The sequence below is a fragment of the Osmia lignaria genome, chromosome 14, assembly GCF_051020975.1.
Source record: "Osmia lignaria lignaria isolate PbOS001 chromosome 14, iyOsmLign1, whole genome shotgun sequence".
In the NCBI taxonomy this organism is placed as follows: domain Eukaryota; kingdom Metazoa; phylum Arthropoda; class Insecta; order Hymenoptera; family Megachilidae; genus Osmia; species Osmia lignaria.
The window spans coordinates 3,206,335-3,228,481 of record NC_135045.1 but is presented as its reverse complement, the minus strand read 5'-3'; the positions used below and the strand labels follow the sequence as shown (position 1 = coordinate 3,228,481).

The window sequence follows — 22,147 nt, the reverse complement described above, 5'->3', positions numbered from 1 at the left end:
ATTCTATAACTTCCCTATGATCTTGAAAAGAATTACTTTTCACTTCATTATTATTTAATTTAAAGTCAACACAATGATAATGAACAATGTAAAAATTATGTGATACAATTTTATTACACGTACGTACGTTCGCATGATTTACACAATGAAATGGTATATTTCAAGTGTGGTCTCAATATTAGCTACAATTACCAAGTAGTTAATATTCAGTCAATTTACAAAAATGTGACGTTTAATATGAAACGGAACTTCGTATCTAGATTCTACCAATAAATTGCATAAAATTGATCAAAATATTCTGCATATAATTATACAATCAAGGATCACGCTATTAATTGTTGCATCTCATTAAAATTAATATACAAATAACAATAATTCCCAAATATAGGAAGAAAGAAATCATTTATTTGCTTCTTCCATCGCCTTTTTCAGTGTTTTTTCAAAGATCTTTTTGGAATCACAAAATCCTTGCTTTGTTTTACCAAATGAATTTGGTCCTGCTGAGGTTGGCGTTTCACGGCCGATATTTCTCATCCTCATCCTTGCTTCTGCTGGCATTTCTTCAGGTTCTTCTTCTTCATCTGTATTGAACACAGATGCTACTGTTGGCCTCTGTACCGGTGTTGCTTTCACAGTGGGTTTCTATAAAATTGTTTCATAAGTAACAATATATTTCAATTTAGATTTTAGTGTATATATCATCTACATACCGATGTTGATCCTAATTTTATTTGAATGCCCTTCTTTTGCTGTTCCATTCCACCTTTCTTTCCAAATGCAAATGTCAGCTTCTGCTTCTTTGCATCGGTTTGACTGTAATTGGTTGCCTCACAACGATCATCCGATCTAAGTGGAGAGCGATCCCTTCCTCTGTCATCACCTCTGGAGTCCTCTGCTCTGTACACACTTGACCCTGACAACGTCAAACACTGGCAAAGTTCAGATCAAGTTAAACAACATTATATCTTTAACCGGAAATCATTTAAGCAACATGCTCAGTACAACTTTCTTGTAACTTTAAATTTAATTTAAAACAAAAGAAGTTAACAAATAATGACAAACAAGTTTGAATGTAATATAGATTTCCTCAAGTTATTTATAACAATAGAGATAACTGTATATATTTACTTGATAATTTTATTACATAAGGTTAACATTCATTCCGTTTTTATTAATATGTTATATCCTTTGGCACATGGTTGTAGGATGCGCACACCCGAAAATGGTACATGAAAAGTAAGAAACAAGTTTTAGATGATGAAATACGATTCAAAAGACTTTGCTTCCTCTTATAACCGTTTCACAATCAATTTTGTAAACTATATATGTTTAAAATTGTCTGTTCCCATAATCAGACTCTGTAGACATGAAATCAATAACGAAAACAAATCAAGAAGAGAGTACTGTACACGTTCTGTTACGGCACGAAGTAAATGTTAATTTTTACCTAATGTAATTGATACGATTATAAATAAAATGAATAAAACCTTTTCTATATTCGTCCCCTGGATTCCTCTTCGACATTCTTTCTGATTTTCTTTAGGACGTAATGCGAAATCCACTGAACTGGAGCAGTTTAACGCCAGTAAATGCCAGTAACTGTAGTTTACTTCACTCTGGTAACTATATCTTCTTTCAATAGGGATATTTCAAAAAGTATATCCTGCTCATTTTCCCCTATATTGCAACGACTTGCATAGTTATATTTAACTTCACAGTATACCGAATGAAATTTAAATTTAGTTCCTCAACGTTCATAAATGTCAGGTAAAATGTAATGTATTAAATTTATTATTATTTAAACATAAAAATGATCAAATATTAATCATTCCATACTCCATTTATAATATCTAACTTCTATTATCATTATCTATACATAAATACATTTACAACGAGTACTGTAACCAGCAAGTGTTCTTCTTTAAAACAATTGCTTGAGAAAGAATAACCGTCGATAGAATTTCAAACTATGGAAGGAAGTAGGGAATCATTTTCATTGTATTTATCTATTTAATAAGAATGATTCGCAGTTAACGATTTATTCAGAGGAAAGATAACGAAAGTAACAATGAAGTTCTCGTTATCTACACGTGTGATGAAACAAAAAACAGATTCGAAGATATTACTTAACGGAATATTCTTGATGGTAAGATTATTATTATCTATGTATTATTCATTTAAATGATGAATTTGTTATTTTCTTTTAACACAATATTATCATTTCCGTTTTTCTATCGCTCTCTACGATTATTCTCAACGTTACAATATTTTTACCTAATAAACTAACAATACGTATTTATAGAATTCATCGATAAGATTAGATGGCTCCCTGTGTTTATCATTCCGATTTATTCCCAAATCAAAAATTTATGTTATTTTCGATAATCCAGTGAGCAGCCGTCAAAAATAGAAATAAGAGAATCGAGCCATTGAAATGTCTGCTGTGGTATTTTGGTTTATTCTTCTAATGGTAATCTGAATATTTTTTAAATAAATAAGATTCGCACATATCACCGTTATCTTTTCGTAATTTTTATTCAACGTAGTAATAAACATACTGAATTTTTTTACATTATTTACTATCGTTTTGACATTGACATTTTTTCCAGCTGATTTTCGAAACACGTGGTAAACCTTTCGAATCCTCAAGCGAACCAAAGGTATCAATTTCGCAAGGTATCGTTTAAATGATTTTCCCAGACATCAACGTCTAAATTTTATTTTGACTTTTATGCTTATTATTGTTTTTTTAAAGAATATTGCATAATTTTTTAGTCAAGGCAGCTCCGATATGCAAAAACACGACTTATTGCGAAATTACCCCGCATTATCCAACAGAGGTAGTGTTCAATGCACTGCAGGAGAATCCTCACCTACGTAATTATGAAAACATCGATGAGGTTCGTAAGTGGTCTCAGCGGAATTTTATTAGCCTAATATTATATAATATTATATATAAAATGAACGAACTTGGGCCGGCCCTGAGAAAAAGGGCCCCTTCACATATATGACATAAAAGAAAGTAGCTCAAATAAAATTTATAAAATTAACATTAAAGCTTGTATAACTAATTTAGATTTGCATTTACATCGATTAATATACAAGTAAACATTACTCTTCTTGCATACTTAGACATAAAATCGTCTTATGGGGGCCCTAGGTGGCCTTCTAGTCTGCCTAGGCCCAGGGCCGGCCCTAGTTTCTACTGTAATTAATGAATAATTTATTTACCGTTAAAAGTCGAATTTATATACATACCGGAAGAATCTTCAAAATGTGAAGAGAAAGTTTGCGAAATTTAAAACTTGCTAGAAATTTTTATTTATTTCCTTGGAGTTATCGACCGGGTACATTTTGTAATTTTTTTGCATTAATAATGAAGACTAAAATAAGTAATTTTCAAAAATGGGCCTCATTTGTGATGAACGCGGAAACATAATTCATGACACCAGATAATTAAATGTTAATGAAGTTACCAAGCGTTAAAAATCAATGCCTACACTCGCGTAACTTTTACAAAGTGTTAATTACATCTTACTTTAATCACTACATACTTTAATACTACATATCTAAACTTCTTATTTGTTCATTTGCATTCTTTTTAACAGATGGACGTACATGAACAAGATGAAGACATACCCGAAGAGGAACCACTTTGTGTATCAACGGTAAATTAAACTGAAGGAGCACACATCCTGTTGTACTTGAAATAATATTAAACCCTAATAGAAGCACGAGTGTGATACTTTCGCTATTGTTTCAGGAGCAAGTAGTGTTTCCAAAATCTGCTGAAACTAAAAGTTCTGAATGGCAATACATTGTGAATCAGGAGGATTTCAGGCAGAGTGTACGCATTGAAAAATGCCGGTAAGCATAGCTAACGTACAGGGGCAGTCTCAGGCTTCGTGAAATCATCAATTTCATAATTTTCTAGGGAAGAAGGCCAACAATGTAGAGTGATCGACGATTTCGCTGAGGGCTACTACACAAAATGCAAACAAAAATACATATATCGTCAACTATTGGCAGTTTCAGCGAACGGTTCGATATATCACGAATCGTTCCGATTTCCAGCTAGCTGTTGCTGTCATATCGAATTCAGAGCCGATATATTTTTGAAATCGTTTAAACACAAAGTTTGACGATATAAAATATACTAAGCGTACAAATTAATTATGTAATTTTTCTATTTTTTAATTGCAGATTTACTTTCATAAAGTTATGCTAACTCCAGTTTTTAAAGTAATTTTTATTGTTATTGTATTCTGGCGCCAGTTTTCAAATACACTGAAGCGCGGAAAAATATTCAAATTTCAATGTTGAAGGTACCGAATTAATTTGTACACCTAATAGAAATGTAGTACTGGTTATGTATAATACATAGTAGTTTTCTTAAAATGAAAATAACGTGATTTAAATAAACGAGTTACTTATTGCCCGACTACGATTAATATAACTTGTTCTTTCGTGTTCCAGGTACGACATAGCGTAATAATGAATGCTTATCGTTTGGAGTGTAAAGATGTTTTTTATCAGTCTACGCTGGACAGTCTACTTATCAGTAATAAGGTGTTCAGCTTTCTATATCAAGGAATATAATTAATTTTTATTATATTCTACTTTCAATTTAGTAGACGGTATACGCGTTACAGTTTTCACTGAAGTCTTTATTTTTTATCGAGTGTAAATATCGTTCTAAAACTGCGCCTTTCACATACCTTCTTATTCTTCCTCGTTTCGACTTGAACCCATACTGCTGTATCATCGTGTAGCGATTTCTCTCGCTTAAAAACAATTTGTTTCCTGTCAATGTATTACATGTTGCTACTTTTCATTTAAAAATTGAGAAACAATTAAATGAAATAAGGTGATTAATAGTCTATAAACTTTTATATCGCACAGGCAACGTGTTTAGTAGAAAAAAATCTTGTCTCTATCAGACACACGATATGCTTTTCATGTTGCAGACACGACTTCCTGTAATTATTCGCAAGTTTCTTTCATTTTCTTGGACAAGTGATCGTTCCCTTAATATCTTACGTAAATGTAATAACGATCAAATTGACCAGTCTGCTAAGATATACATAGTACAATAGCGAAATTAAATAAGGAGACAGTCAGGAAACGAATATCAAATTTGTGAGAACTTGTTACAACGGATACATTCAGTATAATCACCCTGCTGCCATTGTTGATGATTTTTCTTCTCTGTCCACGTAAGAATGTTCATTTATCCTGATTATACAGCCGGATACAAATAATAATAGTTGATGCATGATTTGCTCGCTTTCCATTCGAACTATTCGGAACGTAAGGTTTCTGAATTGAACTAATGATTTTACCATGCATTTTACTTGATCGCTATTTTTAAAGATCAATTTTCTTTTTATTTCCCTAACACGATAATCACCACTTCCTTTTTATGCCCAATTGTAGGAGATAAGGACATACAATTCCTGACGACATTTAACACATACTCAAGACGAGCTTACTCAGGGCAAGAGTCATCATCAGAAACAGAGATCATTGAAATCATCAAGGAATTTCCATCTAAACCAGGGATGAGCAACCTTTTTTTACAACGGGCCGGTTATAAATTTAAAAATGTTATGCGGGCCACGTGTAAGAAACTTATGATAATACAAACACTGAATGATGAACTCATATTATCTGTTTATTAATAAAATAAGCATAATTTTTGGAAATGATGACATCAGTGCCTATCTATGATGTCGGCATCATTTCCAAAAATTAAATTAACACGCCTAGGGTACAATGAGGCTGCAGAACATTAAGAATTTTTAAAAGTCAAAATGTAAAATCTTTGAAGGGCCGCACGAGAAAGTGGCATGCGGGTTGCTCATCCCTGATCTAAACAAAACTTATTAACCGCAAGATTTTCCACAAAACATGGATAAATTAAAATGGGACACTCCGTATAAATAGATTTCCAGATAGGAAAAGTGTGAGTCTTTCGCAACCGCACTTCGTTCTACATTCGTTTTTACTCAATTTGCACGAATCGTTACCAGTTTTCCATTCGAACTGGCAAGCCTAACGAGCCTTAAGTTATGTCATTAAATGAAACGTCTATAATTATGCTGTCCACGTTCGGTTAAACGGGAATAGGGAAAATATGAAAACAATCGAGCACGATTTTTATCGAGCAGACCTGGCTATTCATTATTCCAATGGATACGATTGCATTTCACTGGAATGAGTGCTTTCATTAGCCTGCTTCGACTTAAGAGCACGTGGATAAAACGGCACGTTCTTGTTCCTCTCTTGCAGAGTATTTTGGTATAAAACAACGTATGAATTTCGGTCGCGTTTTACTCGTCTGCCTTTTGTGAGGGCAACCGAGGAAAGTGAGTCAACGATATGATTGGCAATTTTCCAAGATGTACATTGAATTTTAAAACATGGGACAGGAAAATGAAGAATAGACGTCTTCGTTAATATTTGATGAATTTTTGTAAGTTTAAAGGTAACTGTACTATTATATACAATTTTCTAGCTTATATTGTTACTATGCTATTTAATTATTTTCTTATTTTAGAACGAAGAATCACTGTTGAATTTTGGAGAAATATAATAACGAAGCGGTCAACGTTCTCCCGTAAAGGTAAAAAGGTGGGAGTCGGTATAAAGAGAGGAAATACTCGATGGCGATGGCCAGTGAGTTCAGTGAGAGTGCCGTGATCCTTTTACCGATCTACCGTGAAAGTCAACCATGAAGGTACTCCATCGCAACATCATTGTGTATCAAATACATTTTTATCCATGTGTGAAGTGTGATTTTTTTGAAATTATCTGTTCTTTTTATAGATCAATTCTTATTTATTCAACCGAGCAGTTTTGTACGAAGGTGTCTAATAAGATTGTGATGTGAGATTCGAAAGAGAAGTTGCATCTGTAGGATTCATCTCGTGGTATAATTGAAAGTGGATGGCGTCGCGGTTAACACCCACGTGAAAGTAAAACTCGTTCTTCTCAACAATGGGGAAAATAAGTTCTTCGCTTCTGTTTCATTCTGAACGTAAAAGTGTGGACGAAGATAATTGCCATTAGCGAGAGATCGTTTATCCGCAACTAAATTGCGTTTCTGTCGTTTCCGGTGCTTAACATTTGGAATATCATCGGGGTCACCGACCACTTTTCCTTTTTTTTCAAATTTGATAACATAACATTTTTCAAGAAGTCACAAATCTTTATCTCAGTCAACGGTAAAAGTATTTCTGTTACCCAGGTAGTCAACAGGTACAGGATTTCTTTACTTGGAAATTTGTTCTTCTAATAAAAAACAGCTTCCGTGAAAGTAGAATCAACTCGCATGAAATGCAGATTCGACGAATTCCAATGAACGTTTTAGAGAGGAAAAGAAATTGATTTATCGTTGGTACTGGAATTTGAGTGAGTAACAAATGGATACAGTAACCGGAAACGATGAAAGGATACCTTTCTTTTGAAAGGACGTTCTTCGCTCCAGGTGATACTTGTATATACAAGGCGATATTATGCCGGTTTGCTTGCCGCTTTTTAGAAATCGTAGCTCACGAGTCTGAATAAGAGCGTATGGTAAACTGGGTCGAGCGTTGACACTATATCAAGTCCAAGAGCAAGGACGCTTCGAACACTTTCGTCCGACCGTGAATATTCATTGTTCTCGAGATGGTCATTTGGAAACGTGGAAAAAATTAGGAATTTCTTACTAAACACTTTATTGTATTCCATGGAAAATGATTTGAGAAATGTTGACTTAGCTAATAATTCTTTAGTGATATAAATAGAACAGGTTTCAATGTAAGCTATAATCAATTCATTAGAATTATTTTGTAATTAATATGTTTGTGTGAAAGTGTGGATTGTAGATTATTAGAAATTTCTACATAGAAATAGGCGTAGACTTTCGATGTTGGTTTATTTTTTGGTCCTTTTACCGGTCGTTTCTCGTCAATGTCTTCTTTCTTCTTTCCTTCTATATGAAACCAATAATTCTGTCAAGATCAATGTTTGTCACGGTCACATATATGAACATCTTCTAAAGCAAAGCTATGACTTTCACCAAGAACCGTTCCACTTGCTACATTCGCGTTCTAATAATCCATGCTTGACTGATTCATAAATTTGCAATCTTGTTAGAATTTTTGGAAACGTTGATAATGACATTATCACTTGTAATACTTATTAATCTCCTTGCAGACAGTTCAAAATTCTAAATCCACGTATTTTTCAGGTCCTGCCACTGGTCGTCCTCTGCTGTTGTTCCATCCTCGTCCTCTCGGAGAGCAGAGAATCCAGCAAAGAAGATTTATTATCTCGAGCCTCGGCTCAGCTGGAACGCCTGGCACCGTATAGAAGGACCTCGACAGAACAGAAAGCATCCAACGAACAGTGGCAATTGCTGGACAATGCCTCCAAGGATGCGAATAGAATATTGAGAGAACAACGTACAGCCTTTGAAATTTACAAACTTCTCCCGGAGAAAATGCAGATTGATATCGCGAAGAGGATCGGCGCTGATCGAGCTACCATCGAGCTCCTAGGTGATCCAAAATACATTGAGATGATGCAGGATAGGATCAAGAGATCAGGATCCAAACGCGATTATAGCGGACCCGAGGAATACGATCATCCTCCGGACGGGTATCATTACGGAGGATACGATACTGATCATGGAGAACATCACGAATCTTCAGGATCCGATTCTGGAGGTATCCTGAAAGGATCCGGGAGCTTGATCGGCGGTATAGCCAATGGTATAATCGGTGGTCTTGTCAGCGCCTCCAGCAGCGCGTCGAAAGGATCATCCTCGGTCTCTGCTTCGAGTGCATCGTCCAGCTCTTCCTCGAGCTCGGATTCGGGCCATAAAAAACCGGAATACGGGCATACCTATTCGGTAACTATGTAGCCATTCGAATGTTATTTTCCGGGTTCGAGACACGTTCGCTTTTGGCTAGAATCAGAGAGAAAAGAAGGGGAATTCCATCACTTGTCTTCACTTTATGAGAAAACACTAACTTAAAATCTTCTTCCTTTACAAATAAAGAATATGGACAAACATGGCAGGTGGTGGGACACTCCTCTCTCTACGCTTCCTTTTAACTAAGCAAACCCTATGTCGCAAGCAACCATTCATGAAATAACCCATGATCTTGATGTAAGATCAAGGACCAAATATTTTTCGCGAGTGAAAGCGAAGAAAGTTCATATATATTGAAATAACGCAAGAATACTTTCACAAAAAAAGGTCAAGGCGAACGAGATGATTGTAAAAACATTCAATTTCGATCCTGTAAACGAACCCGCCACGAAATTCAACTGTATTCGCCCTCCGATAGCGATACATTAGAGTAGAAACGATAGATCAATGTATTAGCTGCACGAAAGGAAATAATTATCTGGGTCGTCAAGGTTGCAATTAAGGAGGGAAATCTTAGCTGGTTCTCGTCTTCTTCGAACGCCTCTATGAAATCATAGAATCTTTCAAACAAGTATTTCACGGTAAAAATTTACAAACGTCATTGTTTCTTTTTTTGAAGTAAAAGTATAACTTTTACTCTTGTAGGATCCGGACGAACTGGTCCGTTGATACAGATTTTTCGAAACGATTATTCGCTTCACGAATACCCTGCTGGAATTTGTAATTTGCGAATCATAATTATTCCGTAGTCATCGATACGAAACAGGTCGACCGTGATATGTTATCATCAATGGGTCGAACTTGTCGCCGACTGAATTTTGCTTTGCGTACGACAAAGTGACCCACCAATGGGTCACTGGATGCTACGTCGACGTGGCCCACTGATGATGGGTCTTTAGTATATTAAATCTGAAAAATTATTAAACAAATTTTTTATGATTCTCTTTCACTATTGTTGCTGTTCTACACATGTCGTTATTATCAACGCAAGAATGATAATTAAAGAAAATATTTCATGGGCGTTAATGATCAACTAAGTACCAGCTAGATAAGTACCAAAAGCACTTACAAAGATTACACTTAAGATACAAGTAGTGTTAACGTTAGAATAAATAGAAGCAGCTTGTACCAAACAATCTTTGAATATTCAATAAAGTATAAATAAAATTTCATTGCAATCCGAATCTTTTATGTTAATTGAATTTTTCTATGATAGTACGACGATGACTCGTTCGGCGCGTGGGACATCAAAAAGGTGATCATTAGCACGTTAATGCAAGCGGTGAAAGCGATAAGCGGAGGTGTGATCGCATTGAAAGGTCAGATACTGAAAGGAAGCGGTTATCTTGTCTCTACCAAGGGCAAAATGATTACTAAAACAGGGGAAGCGATCACAACATTAGGTCGAAATATCGTGAAGAACGTTGCCCATCATCCACAACCGGAGTATCATCATCATCATAGTTATCCCTACGAAAATGGTGAGACATTAAACATCGCAGTTCAATTTTTCTAAATATTTTAGTTTGATTAAATTCAAATGATTCGTTCACCTTATAAAACAATAGGTCACGACCATGAAGAAACTTACGATGGACCACCACCCAGTATCGAGGAATTTGCGGAGCAAAACCACGATTACCATGCAAACTTGAACGACGAATCATCCTCGGACGGTAAGACTTTCAAGTCAATTACCGTCGTATGCTGTTTAATCTCAGAAATCTGATGCCTAGAATGCAGTAATTACGTGGTTGGCGTGAAATGCATGCGAAGTGGTTACTACTTATCTAGTTTTTGTTTAAAACATATTAGTACAATTGATGCATCGAGAGTACCTGCTTGGTAAAAATTCAGTGAGAGGCGCAGTGTTCCGGTGGAGGTTGTTGCACGTTTTGAAATAAGGAAAGTAAGAGCGATCTTCACTTTCGAACCAGATACTATTCTCCAGAACTTTCCTTGAACGCGGTACAAGAGGCTCGGTATTCTCATAATGACATTGAGAATTCTTCGGTACTTTGAACTTCGTCGAGGCCTATGTGAACTTCTCTCTATTCACATTACTGCTTCTTTCCTGAATTTCACGTCTCAAGGATGAATAATACTTTCTTCGTCCTTTGCAAATTACACGTTTCCGTGAGACATCTTTTCTTAAGCGATTTTCAAAATTCAGAGCTAATATATTTCCGCTTGTGTTTAACTTAATCAGGTCATCATACCTGTATGTAATCCATTTTCTTATAATTTTCATTTCATTTTAATTTCTTCACTGATATTCACTCTTTATAAAAATCTCAATCTTCTTCTTTTTAATAATGACAATAAATTTAACGTTTCGTTTCATGAACAGAAATTGAAGTACCTTGGAAGAAACAATATTATTTAATAAAAAGTAAATGTTAATAATTCCATGAAACGAAATGTTGATATTCAGACCCGACTGACAGACGTCACGTTTACAGTCGATGACCAAGCGGGCCTTCTGATCATGAAACCGACGAAACCGGACGGACACGATCATCACCTCCTGGACACGGACTTTAAGAAACCTTCTCTGACCCAACATGAAGAGAATTACAACGGGCCACCGTCTGGATTGCCCGAGAAACACGTGGAGAATCAAGAGAATCATTTGGTCATGGATTCTGGTCATCCTGATCGTCCACCGTCCAGTTACGATGTTCCAATTCAGCATTCATTAGACGAGCCCGCAAAGACTCAAGCTTATCCTCTTTACCCTCCTCTGAATAATGGTTTCAATCTTAATAATCCATTTTCCATTCAGCAAAGCGTAGAATATCCACCGATACATATTCAATATTCCTTACCCAACAAAGGAATTGATTTGCCTAATATAGATACTTCAAGCAACGATTTGTCCGTGTACTCCAGTCTATCCATTGATGTAGATCCCAAGATACAGACTGTCAAACTATCTCCACTGAAACATGGAAATACATTTGACCTGTCCAAGTTGCAACCTAATGGAAACTTTCAAAGTTTACCTTTGCTTCCTAATTATTCTACATTTCAAGAACCTTTGAAGATACCCTTGTTGAAACCATTGACACCTTACTGGCAGAGTCAAGGACTGCTTCAACCATTTGGTAATCTTCATGCGAATCCTTGGTATAGAAGAAGAAGTAGTGCTCAGAGAAGGAGATCAGTGAATGAGATGCATCGTATGAGACAACACCATGGGTAGAGTGTATCACTGTAGCCACAGGTAATTGGAATTGATGCGATTGTTGGTTTTTCTATAAATATTACTGTTTTTCTTTCACTTCTGGCAAAGTAGGATTAAGAGAAATTCTGATGATAATGGTAACCAAGTTATCAACTATGGAAAAGGTGTTATACCATTATTATAGAGATTGAATTGAGATTAGACTCTTTGCTTTCCAGGCGAAACGCAAAGCCATCACAGCTTCCTGTAATTTGTAAGCTTCTCCTCGTTGCTTTCTGTAACTAAACTGCTGAAAAATGCTTTGAAGCAAGCTAATAAAATTTCTCTTAAATTTTTCCATTCATCTTGAATTAATATCTGTTACAGTGATCTACTCTTATGGGTCCTACCCCTACCCAAGTGGGTTCAGAATACATCATGGATATTGACCAGCAGCAGTGTTTAACACGTTCCATCCAGCATGGGTTTATCTACCCACAGCAGACTACAGTAATAGAATCGCGGCTGTTACCTTCGGTACGAACGTGTTAAACAGAAATCCAAGACTGTAATGGAAGTTTCGCACGAGGAGCTGAATTGAAAGCTGAAGAACATTTACCTATCTGTGCGTGCGTGTGTCTCGGCTTTCGCCTGATGGAAAAAAGAAAGACCATAAACCATCGCAGATCGTCCCTGGTGGGAGTTACCACTGGATGAGATATTCCTGAAATTATTCTGGAAAAGAAAGCGGTCCGAAATGCAAATTAAGGACCGATGGACGTTGAACAGTTACAAGCATGTTATGCTAGTGTAGAGAATATATTTTTTATATATTCTCCCTCAAATCTGCCTTGTGATACGTCCTGAATACCTTTTGTATCATATACTTTTGTACAATTTTAATCTAAGGTATGACTCTTGTTCCTTGGCTGTTGTCACTGATGGGAGGATTATTTGATTAACGATTGATGATTACGATGGATGGAAGTGTATTATAATTCACCGTGTATAAATCCAATTAATATTTAGAAATGTTAAGTTGATCTTAAATGCAACCAAGAAGGCCATAATAATAAGAATAACTTTATTTTTCTCTAATTATTCTGTCGCTAGTAGGAATTTGTAATTATAGATTCTTTAATGTTATCCTTATTAAGATACCGCGGTATGTAAGTTATTCTGCTAGTGGAATGATTATTAATAATTCAATTTTTGTTACTCCTATGGAAGAATCGAATAAATTGTTTTGTCTATTGTTACAGGAACTACATATTATTTCTTTATTTTATTTTACCGAGGAAACGATTGAAACTATAATTTATTTGCTGACACAGGAGTGGAAGAAAGTTCGCATCATCATTATTTAAAATGATGTGAATGGTGAAAATTGAAGGTGCAATGAACGATATACACGAAATAAAACGTCTGGAGCAAGATTCAACCTCGATCTCCTTTCATCAAATTCCACTGAGGGTGCAATGAACTTCCAAACCCAAATGACAAAGTATATTCCATAAATTCCTGGAAAGTGGTATCCAATTTTCCATTATCCAATCAATAGCTCCATCAGATTTAATAGGTATTACTTTTCCACTTATACTTGAACAATTATAAAATTCCAAATTTTCTGTTTCTTTTTTATATCTACGTAACTTATTTTATATTAAAAAGTAAATAATGAAATGCTTAAACATTTTCTGCAGACTGTGAAATTTTGAAGATCCAATTTACTTGTCTTTCAAGCAATTCTACTGAAATTGGCAAAAAACAATGTACAAAGTATCCCATTTGGGAGAAGATTGAATGGAGGGACGCATAATTTTAGTCATAAACTCACGTAGCACCGATGTATATAGTGGGTCACTGGATCACACACGTTGGTCCGTGTAACCACGCACACAGGTGTAATTCTCACGAGGGAATCCAGTAGCAGGATATGGAGAGAAACGGCGTTTGACCGGTCTTCGATCGAATCCATCCGTCTGTCCACCTGCAAATACCGTGATACAATCAGAAATCAACTTTTCAATCATCGAATTCTTTTCTCGTAACAAGAAGATTGGAACGAGCTGTTTGATCTTTTCAGATAATGGATATATTGATAAACAGAAACAAAAAGTAACAAAGATTGTTCATTATTTAATACTAGAGGAATTAAATTCATCAAAATAATTTTTTATTTTTCATTTTAATATATTTCGACACCCAAGAGTCATAGGATACATATTTAATTATTATTAATAAAAGTAGAAAAATACACTAATTACAAAATATAAGAAAAGACAGGAATAGAGAAATAAAAAATAATTGTTTCATGTATTATTTGCAGAAGAAAATCGGGAATCCTGGGATTCTATCTTGATGACTGAATAACACATGGAATTGGGAATTCCTGTTAATTTCATGGAACCCATGACTTTTCCCGATTACGTTCCTTGTTTCGTACCAGCTGTTATCCATCGGAACAAGGTAGGAGGCAACGTTTCGGCCTTCGATGATACGTTCGCCGGTTGCGAGTATAAATGAAGGACAATGACCTAATTGTGTGCAGAACACGCAGTGCTTCCTCAACGTCCAATCACCGCGTGCGTTCACTCGTCTTCGTTTATTTGTGATCTAACTTCCGGGTATATTTGATTTTTTCTAATTTGTTTCTTTTTACTATCAGCGAAGACGTTTATCATCGGTGAAAGATAAATATTTATTCATCGAGGAGACCCGTTAGTTGGAGAACAACGACACGATGAAGGTGAGTAACAATTTCAAGTTCATTGAATTATTATCGGTTCGCAGGTGTCTCGATGAATTATTAATTCTTAAATAATCTTTGAAGATTGTTCGTAAATTAATTTCATTTACTGTAACGGCTTTGTTGAGGGAGGATCTTTGTCAGTTCGAAAGCAAACGCAGTTGCAATGATATTTCAAATCGATACGAGCTAAAATGAGTTAGCTTAATCGCTAATCGTATCCTAATTTGACAACGGTGACCCGTTACAGTATAAACAACAATCACACGATTCACGACAAGTAAGTATACACTACTCGTGTAGTTACGATTGAAAAATCAAGTTAATAGCTCCGTCTATCCAATGTAGAAACTAGTTCCGTTATATGACAAAAAAAAAAAAAAAAAGGATAGTCGGTCGATGGTTGATTATTATCATTAACGAGAGAAGCTGTTCCTTCGTCTGTCCTCCGATAAAAAGAAGTTTCCCAAGGAATTAATAAATAGTATTTTTCATATGATTAGTATCGAACTAACTATTAGTCACATTGTTAACTTTCCATTAAATTAATTTCATTGTTATTTTACAGAAATTGTCATAGAAAATCGAAGCTCAACTTTCGAAAGATTCAAATGTCTCGTTAGTCGGCTTTCGAAACGTGAAATAGCTCGTTGAAAACGGAAGTCGAGCGAGAAGGAAGGTCAATGCAACAGGTTGCATTCACGGTCAATCGTACAAGCTTGCCCATCATTTTCCACGCTCGGCTATTTTCTTTCCGACCTCGACTCCTTTCTGCCTTCTTCTTACTACCCTCGCTTTTCCTACCTCGATGTGGAACAACGTCCCACTTTGCCCGCTAACAACTCGAAACGCTTCTCTCTTCGGTTTCATCGCATGTGCCAGAGTTTCTCAAACGACCACGTAATGATCTGGGCATCATTGTCATGGTCATTTTTCCTATTACCTTTCAATATGATGGAACGGCACGGAATACGAAAATACATAGCAGGTTCAATTTGTATGCGAACAACGAAGTTCCATTATTTTCGGTTTCAATAGGAAGAGAATGTTTCTTTTACTCGTTTAAATTTCCCTTTTCTTTTCATTCAATTTTCAATGAATTTTTATTCAACTTGGGAAATCCTTCGAAAATAGATTGAGAATCGCTGACCTTGTTATGCAGCATCGATTTTACACATACATAATAGCTGCAAAGTGCACGTGTTGATATGCGAATACCGTAAGCAGGAGGACTAGATTTCCGGTTTTGGTGTGTCCGCTTTTTCATTGCATATTTTATCAATCTCTGTATCTAGAAAAATTTGAAATATCAATTGAATATCCACTGATCATTCTATTAATTAAATTTCAGACGACAAATTGGATCTGTTTGTTGGTCGCATGCGTGTGCCTCGTCGAAGCCAGGTACAAGATCCGAAGACCACCATTGCCCCCTCTCCAACCGGCAAAATTAATGTACAAAAAAGCCTGGCCAATGACCCACAGAATCTCCACAGGGAATATGATGCATATCAATGGGAACGTGCCAAAAAGAATGGTTCCAAAACTTCCAAATTACAGGTGAAGATTCTATAAAATTTCACAGTTTTTTTTATTTATCTTCTTCGGCAACGATGATTTATTAGCCAACTCGTATCTAAGATTGAAAATCTAAAGAAGTAGACTTTCTGTCATTTTTATACAGGCCAAACGGTAAGAGTTATTGAAAAAATTCTTGCGCCATTGTGTTTAGTAGGTCAAAATCTCAACGAATTTCTTTTTTTTCCGGTCTGACCGGAAATGGCCGAAGAAGGGTTGGCTCCAGAGCGTATATCTCGCTCCAGTTCACTTTAGCTTGTTGGATTTATGTTTTCAGAATTCGTCGACCACCCATGTTCAGTATGCCTCCTGTTATTTGGAAGCAACAAATGCCAATGAGAGCCCCTTTGAACAACCACGCGGTTCTTCCGCAGCGTCCACCAGTGAAGGAGTTTCATTCGGTGAATAAAATGCCGGAGTACAGTCCAGAGTACAGGCCGGAAGCCGCTGTCTTACCACCGACTCATAGAGGCAGCGTTGACGATGACAAAGGACCCATTCATACAATTCCTGCGCCGAATCTTAGTCCTATGGACAAGCCTTTTAACGGTGAAATGAATGCCGAAGAAATGGCTCAACGTCAGCAGACGACCGACGCTGCTTACAAAATTAATGCTCATGGTAAATTGACAAATAACACGTTCAGTGATCACGAATGCCAATGACCTAGACTTATGACCTGAAATTTCCTGTTTCTATGTAGTAGGTTCCATACTGCAAAACTTTGACCTTGCCACCATAGGCACCAGCTTGGCACCTCAGAAACCGGTGACCAGTCCTACGCCGACTCAGCATCAATACGAAGTTACCGAAACCAATGGTGTCAGTCAGAAAGAATATCAGACGGTTCTACCAACGTTCATACCACCGGAATACGCAACGCTCTCTACGTTAATTAATCCCGATTTCCAGTCTAACGATGTCTTCTTGAATAACCATCCGGCGTCTAATATCGGTCTCATCGGAACCAACATTCAACTTGGACAACCTAATCTACCAATGCAAACGAATCTTCACAGTTCCCTGCACGTTGGATTCCCGGGTACCGCTGGCCAAACGCCATACATTATAAATCAACAGATACCTGATTTACACGTGGGTCATCCGGCACCAGCTGGTCCCCCACTTTCGGCTACTCAACTTTATGATCTTCTAAACAGTTTCCCTCAAAAGATACCTGAACAATATCAAGCAGGTTAGTTGTACTTTCATTGATACTTTGACTGCCACGCTAGGACCATTTGTCTTCACAAATCTTATGTACATTATACTTTTATCCATAATCTTAAGTATCTAATACAAGTATTTCCAATTAAGTAAGTTAGAGAATTCCTAATGATTAATGATAATGACCCATATATGGGTGATGTGGTGCTCAAAGTGTTAAGTGACCTACTTTATGGACGCATACCAAGTAAGCATTCAGCTGTATTTTAATTCATGGCATGTCTGGTATTAGAATATAGCCAGAGAAAGTGGTTCGACTTTTTTTTCCAGAACGTAAGATAAGGACATCTAATTAGTAGCTTTTCTTATCAATGTGGATCATCAATTGAATAAACCTTTTGATTCCAGGTCAACAACCACAGCTTCAACAACATATTCTTCAGCAACAACTCGGTCAATTCTTCCAACCTACCGGAGTAACAGGTTTCTCCCAGCCCCAGATGCAATCGTTCAATTACGACGAGCAGGATAACAAGGAACAACAGCAACAACAACAACAGCAGCAGCAGCAGCAGCAGATTTTATTCAATCCAGAATACGTCGCTGAAAGAGTGAACACTAATTATAACGTTGAACAAGAAGTTTCTATAGACGATCAGGAGAATAATAATCTACGTCAAGATGATGAGCTTGCTTATATTAACGAAGGGGCCGAGCAATTAGAGAATAACATCGACTATGAAGATACTAATACTCAGAAAGGTCAAACAACATATTTCAACAAAGTATCAAACAACAATGGTATATCTTCACAATTTTATACAACGCTACCGAATCGCGAAGCAGCTGAAAAATTAGCTGCTCTGGCTGCGGCTGGTAATGTTAACAGTCAACTGATCGGACAACTTAGGAAACAACAGCAACAACATGAAAATATGCAGAACGAGGAGGCTATGCCTCCGAATCACAAGAATGAAGATTACGATCAGACTTATCAAGACAGGACGCATAACAGACAGAAACATAGACAAAGTCAACAGGAACAGGAACAACAATTGCAGAAGTACGAAGAACAACAGAAGGAATACGAAAGACAACAGGAACAACATCGTCAAAGACAGAGCGCCGTGTACAGTAATAAACGACCCCTGAGAATCATGGTACCAGATGAGAATGATTATAATAACGAATCTCAGAATAATCAGTCGAAGGAGAACACTGAAGTTGAATATGAATATGAAAATGATGAAGCTGATGCTTTGAATTCGCAATCTAATTCGTCGTATGATGGGAGAAATTACGAACAATCAAACGCGGAATTTGGCTCGCGTTTGAGTCCAAAGAATGGAGCATAATTATTGGCTGAAGAGTATCTTGTACATAACGTTGAACGCGAATATTTATTGCAATTTTAATTTTTCGATTAGTTTTGTTCAAGGGTTCTTATGTAATTTCCTCGATACTTTGATTAGGTTGTTTCTTCGAATTGGAAAACTTGTATGCTGTTTCTGCATGATACATCCAACGATACGTGTAATGAAATTTCATTTAAACAACGTTTCGTCGATGATACATCGAAGACAGCTACGCTATGGGGTATAGTGATTTATTTAAGATTATTTATTGTTAAAAAAAAACGTGGATGGATATTGCCACTGATTCATAGAATTCATTTTTTATTTCAATCATTACGCATCACCGATTTGAATTACATTTATATATATGTACATATGTTATCATCCAAGTGATCTATCTATATGATACAGGAGCCGGGTACAAACAAAAATTTAACGAGATTCTATTTTTCAAAGATCGCTTTCGCCTCGGTCTTTTAAAAAATTAGCCAATCGAATAAGCCGTACGGTGAAAATTATTTTACAGAAGAGAATCGGAGTTACCAGTATTACTATATCGCTCGCCAGAGAAGAGAATTTCAATCCTGGAAAAAAAGTAATCTCGCCCGAAAGTAAAGAAAGGGGTATAGTGCATATATATCCACAAAATTTTAAATGATTAAGTCTGACAATGATACCCATAGAAATACTACTATGTACGATCCATGAACCACGGTTTCCCATCGTTTGTCAGCCGTTTTGTAAGAATATCACAACCAGTTTCGTTAACCAACAACGTATGCTCAAATTGTGCAGACCATTGACCATCAGCGGTGACCGCCGTCCAAGTGTCCGGCCACATTTCATCTCTCCACGTACCTTGAGATATCATTGGTTCTATGGTAAAGCAATGTCCTGGTTTCATAACACCCACAGCCTTATTTTCTACAAATAAAATAAGCGTTGTGTTATACTAATCGATACTGACAATCCAGTTACAGATAAGATATTTACTGGCATAGTGAGGAACACTGGGTGCAGTGTGAAATAAACGATGAATTCCGTGACCGCAGTAACTGCGTACCACGCTAAAACCATGTGCTTGTGCATGTTTCTGAATCACGTTCCCAATCTCTCGGTATTTTTCACCGGGTCGTACAATGTCTATGGCTTTCGATAAACATTCGTACGTAACTTCGACTAATTTTCTAACTTCCGGTTTAACATTGCCGACTAGAAACGTTTCGTTTAAGTCACCGTGAAAACCGTTATGATATACAGTCACATCAACTGCGAAAGAAAGAAAAGGATTATAAAATTAGTGTATTAACGATAGATTTATTAAGATACAAAATGTACCATTGCAGATATCTCCATTTTGGAGGGGCCTAGTATCAGGAATTCCATGACAAATCACTTCGTTAACAGAAGTACAGCAACTAGCTGGAAACTGATAATAATTCAGCGGAGACGGATAACAGTCTCTCTCGACGCATGCCTCGTGAACCGCTTTATCAATCTCGGCTGTCGTGACACCTACGTCGCATGTACGCGCAGCTTCGTCCAAAACTTCTCGCCCGAGCTGAGATTAATAATTCTGATTTATGTTTCCCTTCTTTATTAAAAAAACAAATACTCAAAGGTAATAGAATGATAAATATATTGTACAAATAATTGTTATACCTTACAAGCTACTCTCATGCCCTCAATTTCTTCATCATCAAGAACCTTTATTTGGGCAGAGCCTCTTACCGCTTGTTCACTTATTGATACCCCTGTAGAATGCGTAGCATAGTCTGGCCGTTTAATTTCTTCAGGTACTTCTCTGCGAGGTTCCCTTTTGTAAGGACGTAATTTGCCAGTGTAATGATAAAACGGCCATGGATTGTATTCATTGGATGTTTTATCACCTCCTGTTCCTTCTAATAATAACAAGATTATTACAAATTATCTTATAAAAACATTTTCTAAGCACATTTTTACCAAATTATTTTTACCACTACATTTCATATAATTCTGGACTATTAAACTCACTAGCTAACTGATGAATAACTTTATGAGTTTTCCAGCTCCGTTTGAAACAATCCTGAAATGAAAATGAATGTCAGTTAAATAGTCAACATAAAAACAATAAAATAGTTTTAAAAAGATCTTTGTTAATCTTCAATGAATGCTGCACATGTAACATTCCTGTATGCCATAACAATGACTGTTGACAATCATACATTTCAATCGCTTTAAGAATAAAGTGAACAATGTAATTAGAACCCAACATTCTTGTTGTTATTATTCACTGACAGAAGATAGAAATTTAAATAATCAGTTATCTTATGAGCTAACCTAGAAATATTTAAGATGGTGCATACCTGAGTGCAAAAGTATGAACCCTGTATGCCTATTTTCAAACAAGTTGGACATTGAAGGCTGGCCATAGTTTTACAACCAGGAGTTTCGCACATACCGAAAGTGAGTGCCATTTTTTATTGAATTTTTTTAAAAAATGTTTTTATGACGTGACTCGATGAACGAGGCACGAACGAGAACAACCCAGGCCCTCGAAACGAAACTCTACTCTGGTAAATTTAATGCGGATTTTATAATACTTCCAGCAACTACAGATGTAGAAGACTAGACATGCCTTTGTTTTCGAGGGTTATGACGTAGGGGGTCACAAACACCCCCAGATGATCAGCATGCAGAGACCGGAAGGAATAATAAAATGTGATTATTTTTAATTTTTCTTAGTGTATTCCTAACATCCCAGTAACCCTTAGATCTCAGTATTCCTAACATTTCAGCATCCCTTACATCTCTGCATTCTTTCCACCCCTACATTCTTTTCATCCCCACATTCTTTTCTTCTCTTCATTCTTTTCATCCCTACATTCTTTTCATCCCTACATTCTCTTCAGCCCTACATTCCTTTTATACCTACATTCCTTATTTCGGTTCATCCCTTATATCCCTACATTCCTTACATCTCTCTATCCCTTACATCCCACCATTGCTTACATCTCTTCATTCCTTACATCCCTGCATTCTTTTCATCCCTACATTCCTTACATCTTTTGATCCCTTACATCTCTGTATCCCCTACATCTCTGCTTCCCTTATATCCCTGCATTCCTCACATCTCTACATTCCTTACATCTCTACATTCCTCACATTCCTGCCTTCTTTATATCCCAACATCCCTTACATCCCTGCATCCCTTGCCTGTATCCTTTACA

At 36.4% G+C, this 22,147-nt stretch overlaps 5 protein-coding genes across 14 annotated transcripts; 3 read left to right on the top strand and 2 right to left on the bottom strand.

Moving 5' to 3' along the window:
* Positions 1-16: 16 nt before the first annotated feature.
* LOC117607172 (PEST proteolytic signal-containing nuclear protein) lies at positions 17-1,643 on the bottom strand. Its single transcript, XM_034330511.2, has 3 exons — positions 1,488-1,643; positions 711-913; positions 17-642 (listed from the first exon to the last, which is right to left on the bottom strand). The coding sequence occupies exons 1-3, from the start codon at positions 1,522-1,524 to the stop codon at positions 400-402; spliced, it is 483 nt and encodes a 160-aa protein (XP_034186402.1). The 5' UTR covers positions 1,525-1,643; the 3' UTR covers positions 17-399.
* A 109-nt stretch (positions 1,644-1,752) lies between these two features.
* On the top strand, positions 1,753-4,142 carry spz (Spaetzle domain-containing protein). 4 transcript variants are annotated; one of them, XM_034330508.2, is made up of 7 exons: positions 1,753-1,979; positions 2,047-2,146; positions 2,610-2,676; positions 2,776-2,900; positions 3,609-3,668; positions 3,764-3,867; positions 3,935-4,142. In XM_034330508.2, the coding sequence occupies exons 2-7, from the start codon at positions 2,069-2,071 to the stop codon at positions 4,140-4,142; spliced, it is 642 nt and encodes a 213-aa protein (XP_034186399.1). In that variant the 5' UTR covers positions 1,753-1,979; positions 2,047-2,068. The 4 variants fall into 4 exon arrangements, with proteins under 4 accessions (XP_034186399.1, XP_034186398.1, XP_034186401.1 ...); XM_034330510.2 differs by adding an exon at positions 2,391-2,470 and having other exon boundaries at positions 1,760-2,146; XM_034330509.2 differs by adding an exon at positions 2,303-2,470 and having other exon boundaries at positions 1,763-2,146.
* Positions 4,143-4,188: 46 nt separating this feature from the next.
* LOC117607169 (uncharacterized) lies at positions 4,189-10,037 on the top strand. The gene is made up of 4 exons (XM_034330506.2): positions 4,189-4,325; positions 4,477-6,487; positions 6,560-6,739; positions 8,237-10,037. The coding sequence occupies exons 3-4, from the start codon at positions 6,734-6,736 to the stop codon at positions 8,909-8,911; spliced, it is 681 nt and encodes a 226-aa protein (XP_034186397.2). The 5' UTR covers positions 4,189-4,325; positions 4,477-6,487; positions 6,560-6,733; the 3' UTR covers positions 8,912-10,037.
* Positions 10,038-12,533: 2,496 nt separating this feature from the next.
* On the top strand, positions 12,534-19,601 carry LOC117607167 (uncharacterized). Of its 7 annotated transcripts, none has more exons than XM_076691951.1 (8): positions 12,534-13,668; positions 13,793-14,674; positions 14,758-14,838; positions 14,923-15,118; positions 16,190-16,398; positions 16,694-17,037; positions 17,120-17,611; positions 17,992-19,601. In XM_076691951.1, exons 5-8 carry the CDS (start codon positions 16,292-16,294, stop codon positions 18,936-18,938), a joined length of 1,890 nt encoding a protein of 629 aa, XP_076548066.1. In that variant the 5' UTR covers positions 12,534-13,668; positions 13,793-14,674; positions 14,758-14,838; positions 14,923-15,118; positions 16,190-16,291; the 3' UTR covers positions 18,939-19,601. The 7 variants fall into 7 exon arrangements, with proteins under 7 accessions (XP_076548066.1, XP_076548065.1, XP_076548064.1 ...); XM_076691950.1 differs by adding an exon at positions 15,407-16,087 and having other exon boundaries at positions 13,793-14,838; XM_076691949.1 differs by lacking the exon at positions 14,923-15,118 and having other exon boundaries at positions 12,534-13,254; positions 13,352-13,668; positions 13,793-14,838.
* Positions 19,270-21,506, bottom strand: LOC117607168 (methionine aminopeptidase 1). Its single transcript, XM_034330505.2, has 6 exons — positions 21,284-21,506; positions 20,952-21,003; positions 20,601-20,839; positions 20,277-20,499; positions 19,932-20,207; positions 19,270-19,862 (listed from the first exon to the last, which is right to left on the bottom strand). Exons 1-6 carry the CDS (start codon positions 21,392-21,394, stop codon positions 19,630-19,632), a joined length of 1,134 nt encoding a protein of 377 aa, XP_034186396.1. The 5' UTR covers positions 21,395-21,506; the 3' UTR covers positions 19,270-19,629.
* Between the last annotated feature and the right edge of the window lie 641 nt (positions 21,507-22,147).

Bases quoted from the DNA above. Each gene is read 5' to 3' on its own strand.
- LOC117607172 (XM_034330511.2), bottom strand. From the start codon at position 1,524: ATGTCGAAGAGGAATCCAGGGGACGAATATAGAAAAG. The intron at 914-1,487 runs GTTTTATTCATT...TGACGTTGTCAG, and splicing joins AGGGGACGAATATAGAAAAG to GGTCAAGTGTGTACAGAGCA. The intron at 643-710 runs GTATGTAGATGA...ACAATTTTATAG, and splicing joins TAAAATTAGGATCAACATCG to AAACCCACTGTGAAAGCAAC.
- spz (XM_034330508.2), top strand. From the start codon at position 2,069: ATGAAGTTCTCGTTATCTACACGTGTGATGAAACAAAAAACAGATTCG. The intron at 2,147-2,609 runs GTAAGATTATTA...CATTTTTTCCAG, and splicing joins TTAACGGAATATTCTTGATG to CTGATTTTCGAAACACGTGG. The intron at 3,669-3,763 runs GTAAATTAAACT...CTATTGTTTCAG, and splicing joins AACCACTTTGTGTATCAACG to GAGCAAGTAGTGTTTCCAAA.
- LOC117607167 (XM_076691949.1), top strand. The intron at 16,399-16,693 runs GTGAAGATTCTA...TTATGTTTTCAG, and splicing joins CCAAAACTTCCAAATTACAG to AATTCGTCGACCACCCATGT. The intron at 17,038-17,119 runs GTAAATTGACAA...GTTTCTATGTAG, and splicing joins TTACAAAATTAATGCTCATG to TAGGTTCCATACTGCAAAAC.
- LOC117607168 (XM_034330505.2), bottom strand. From the start codon at position 21,394: ATGGCACTCACTTTCGGTATGTGCGAAACTCCTGGTTGTAAAACTATG. The intron at 20,500-20,600 runs GTATAACAATTA...TATTAATCTCAG, and splicing joins GCATGAGAGTAGCTTGTAAG to CTCGGGCGAGAAGTTTTGGA. The intron at 20,208-20,276 runs GTACATTTTGTA...TTTCTTTCGCAG, and splicing joins AAATGGAGATATCTGCAATG to TTGATGTGACTGTATATCAT.